Source organism: Amblyomma mixtum, chromosome 5 (genome assembly GCF_055824585.1).
Source record: "Amblyomma mixtum isolate Tamu chromosome 5, ASM5582458v1, whole genome shotgun sequence".
NCBI lineage: Eukaryota > Metazoa > Arthropoda > Arachnida > Ixodida > Ixodidae > Amblyomma > Amblyomma mixtum.
Genome location: NC_143016.1, coordinates 49,233,514 through 49,236,586, shown reverse-complemented (window position 1 = coordinate 49,236,586; position 3,073 = coordinate 49,233,514). Strand labels below are relative to the sequence as shown.

The following is a 3,073-nucleotide window of genomic DNA, read 5'->3' as shown; positions in this document are numbered from 1 at the left end:
TTGAAGCTAATCTTGAATATCCCACTATAGCTTCCCTCTTACCCCATGGCATTTTGAGTGTGAACCTCGTATACCATATCATCATAATTTTACAGCGTCTGTCAAGCTGGACTTGATATGACACTCTTTTATGCGAAGCATATTGCTAGAGCTACCACTCACGCCGTCGCCGTGGGACCCCCACGTGACACCGTGACGTCACACCACGTGACATCGGATGAGAGAGCCGGCCTCCACCTCGCGCCGTCGCCGTGGGACCCCTAGCCATTTTCCTCCATGCCCCTAGCCGTCACGCCACGTGACACCGTGACGTCACACCACGTGACATCGGATGAGAGAGCCGGCCTCCACCTCGCGCCGTCGCCGTGGGGCCCCAAGCCGTCACACCCGCGCATTTCGAACGCGCGTTCACACTCGGTGTAGGTGAAACGCTCGCTCCACCGGGCAGGCAGACGCGGCTTCCGTGGCAATCCAGGCGCTCACCCAACGCGCGTCTCGGGGTTAGTCGGCGTTCCGCTGTAGCCATGCCGTTGTCTTCCCCCACGACGAAGGCTTCTAGTGGTTGTATTAAAATGACCAAGTATTCAACCAAGGAAAGCCATGTATTACCAAGCCTAGCCACTAATATGCTTCGCATTCCCCAGGCTTAGCCAAGCTGAGCCTCAGCAATTTTTTTTCTTTTTGCTCATTGCAGAGTGCTTGCTGTGGGTTACTGACGATGTCAAAGACAATGTTCCGCAGTACTGTGTCGACCAGTATGAACGAAATTGTGACGTCAAAAGAATAGCGTACGACCCAGAGACTTGCAGCCAGCTGCTAGGCAACATGTGAAACCATGGTATGCACTCACCGGCGCAAAGATAGACACAAAACAAAGTTGTCCAGTTGTAAAAATGAAAGAGGAAATAAAATTTCCACTCTGAAAAAAACTTTGTTACAAAGGATTGCATTTTTGAGGACACTTGTATAAGCGCCGTCCAACGGCGGACGGCTGTAGGCGACCCCGTTATGTCATCTCAACAACAGCCATTGCTTCAAATAGGACAAGTCCAGACGAAAACTGCTTTTTCAATAACTTTGGTGTTAAATTGAATATTTCAGTATCAGTGGAATAAACACTGCGAATATATATGAAATCGTTAGAAAGCAGTTACATATCCACTTCTTTTATTAAGGGTGGTAGTAAGTTATACACGTGATAAGCCTTGTTCAGGATGGTCGGGGCTGTGTTGACCGTTTTTTTTTTCACCCTTTTAGAGGTGACCGCTTGGTAGGAGGACAGATCCTACATACAGACGGCGTTGACGTTTCTTAAAAAAAAAACAGCTACGCACAGAAGAAATATAAACGTCCACTATGGGCCACTAATAATGCTAGCCTCACCAGAAATTCGTTACTACGATCAAACGCTCGAGGGGCCAACATTTCAGTAATACTGCTCTATACTACTGTACAGGTCTCCACAAACATATTAAGTCTAACAACTTCCACATAGCAGTACGTGGGCACATCTAATTACCCGCGACGCACTACGTGATAAAGGCGCGCCTGAATACTGGCGGATGAGCCTGCTGATTACGAAGTGGTAGAATAATGAAAGTAATAAACCACGAAGGCGAACCCAAGCATGGTTTGACATAAATAGGAATCATTCGATCTGGGGTTCTCGTGGGAGCGCATGCACTCATTCAGTGAAATGACGCAGGCCTACAAAGCCGAGCGTCGGCTCTACCCCCCACCTCATCCCTCCCTCGACAATTACCATCAGACACTTTGGAGGCGGCTCCAAACACGCACTTTACCCTCCCCTTATATACGCTCGCGCTATCACCAAGTCCACACGAACCCTTCCAGTACCCTCTGCCACCACCCCAAAGCCACTCTCAGCCATATTCTTTTCCTCTGCCCGGCGGATCCTCCCCCGCGGGCCTGGAGCACCTTACCACTTGGGAGGCTTGGGAGACCCTACTGCGCTCCGAGGACCCGGCCAAGCAAACCATCGCCACATGCCGGGCTGCCAGCGTCATGAGACTCCGGGACATGAACGTTTGAGTGCAGTGGGGCCGTGCGGGGGCCCAAGGAACGTGTCCAAAACTGCCTTGTTCCAAATAAAGTTTTCATCACCATCATCATCGGTGAGAAAAACCAATATCTTACGTCTTATTCATTAATCCTGCATAAGAATGCCATATAAAACACCGGCGTACCGATGATGGCAACCACTAAGAAAATGTCTCTGAAATTAAGTACCCCGGAAACGCTAAAGGGCTGAACTGTTTTCGTAAATTACCACCAACATGGTGCTTGTTTTAAAGGTTGGAAAGGTTGAAGTTTTTCTGAAGAGTGTACATGTTATCAGGTTCTAGGAAAAAGAGTATAATTTAACTAAAGACCAAGGCTATATAATTAAAATCGGCCAAAATAGAATTTAGGTTGCGCCGGAGGACGTCGTTAGCAAAGACGTTGAGAGTGTTTTACGCGGATGTCTGAGAATAAATTAAACCACGTGCCAGTTCCTGATCGTCGAGCCAGTTGCTGGTCGTCGATCACATAGTCCGAAGTGCATTAGACTTGATCATAAACGTATGGCGATTGAGTAAAGCGGAGAAAACCGCTGCAGCTCCAAATGTACTCTTAAATGAACACTTTTGACCAACACATCTTCTAATTTCGTGTGCTTTTTCCTCACTCAATTTGTGCATGTCGCTATGCTTCATTGTTACACCTACTACGCTATTATATCTTTCGAAGAATTAATTTATACTTCACCTATTTCTCTGTGGATGAAGTATCTTTCTCGGAGCTTTAAGCTCTCTAACAACCGCCTGTGCCAGTGGACATTCATTTCATGATGTGAACAGCGCAAACTACAAGGGGCAAGAAAAGAAGGGACACAGGACGAGCGCTCGTCCTGTGTCCCTTCTTTTCTTGTCCCTTGCAGTTCGCGCTGTTCACATCATGAATATCTACCAACTGGCCCAACTGAACGTTTTGCTAGGACATTCATTTCATTCATTTCATTTATTTATACATAACCTTTGTCAGCGCTCAACATGCCACAGCAGTCCTAACC

General features: G+C 47.5%; 1 protein-coding gene across 3 annotated transcripts in view; it reads left to right on the top strand.

The window, feature by feature from the left end:
• LOC149342071 (uncharacterized) overlaps nt 1-2,149 on the top strand; it is a 7,364-nt gene extending 5,215 nt beyond the window's left edge. For 2 of the 3 annotated variants that reach the window (XM_089544372.1, XM_089544373.1), the window contains exon 5: nt 1,706-2,149. In XM_089544372.1, coding sequence (XP_089400498.1) covers nt 1,706-2,052 — 347 coding nt within the window. In that variant the 3' untranslated portion in view covers nt 2,053-2,149. Of the gene's footprint in view, nt 1-694; nt 930-1,705 lie in introns of those variants that run through there. The other variant, XM_089544374.1, reaches the window with a different exon arrangement.
• Nucleotides 2,150-3,073: the final 924 nt, after the last annotated feature.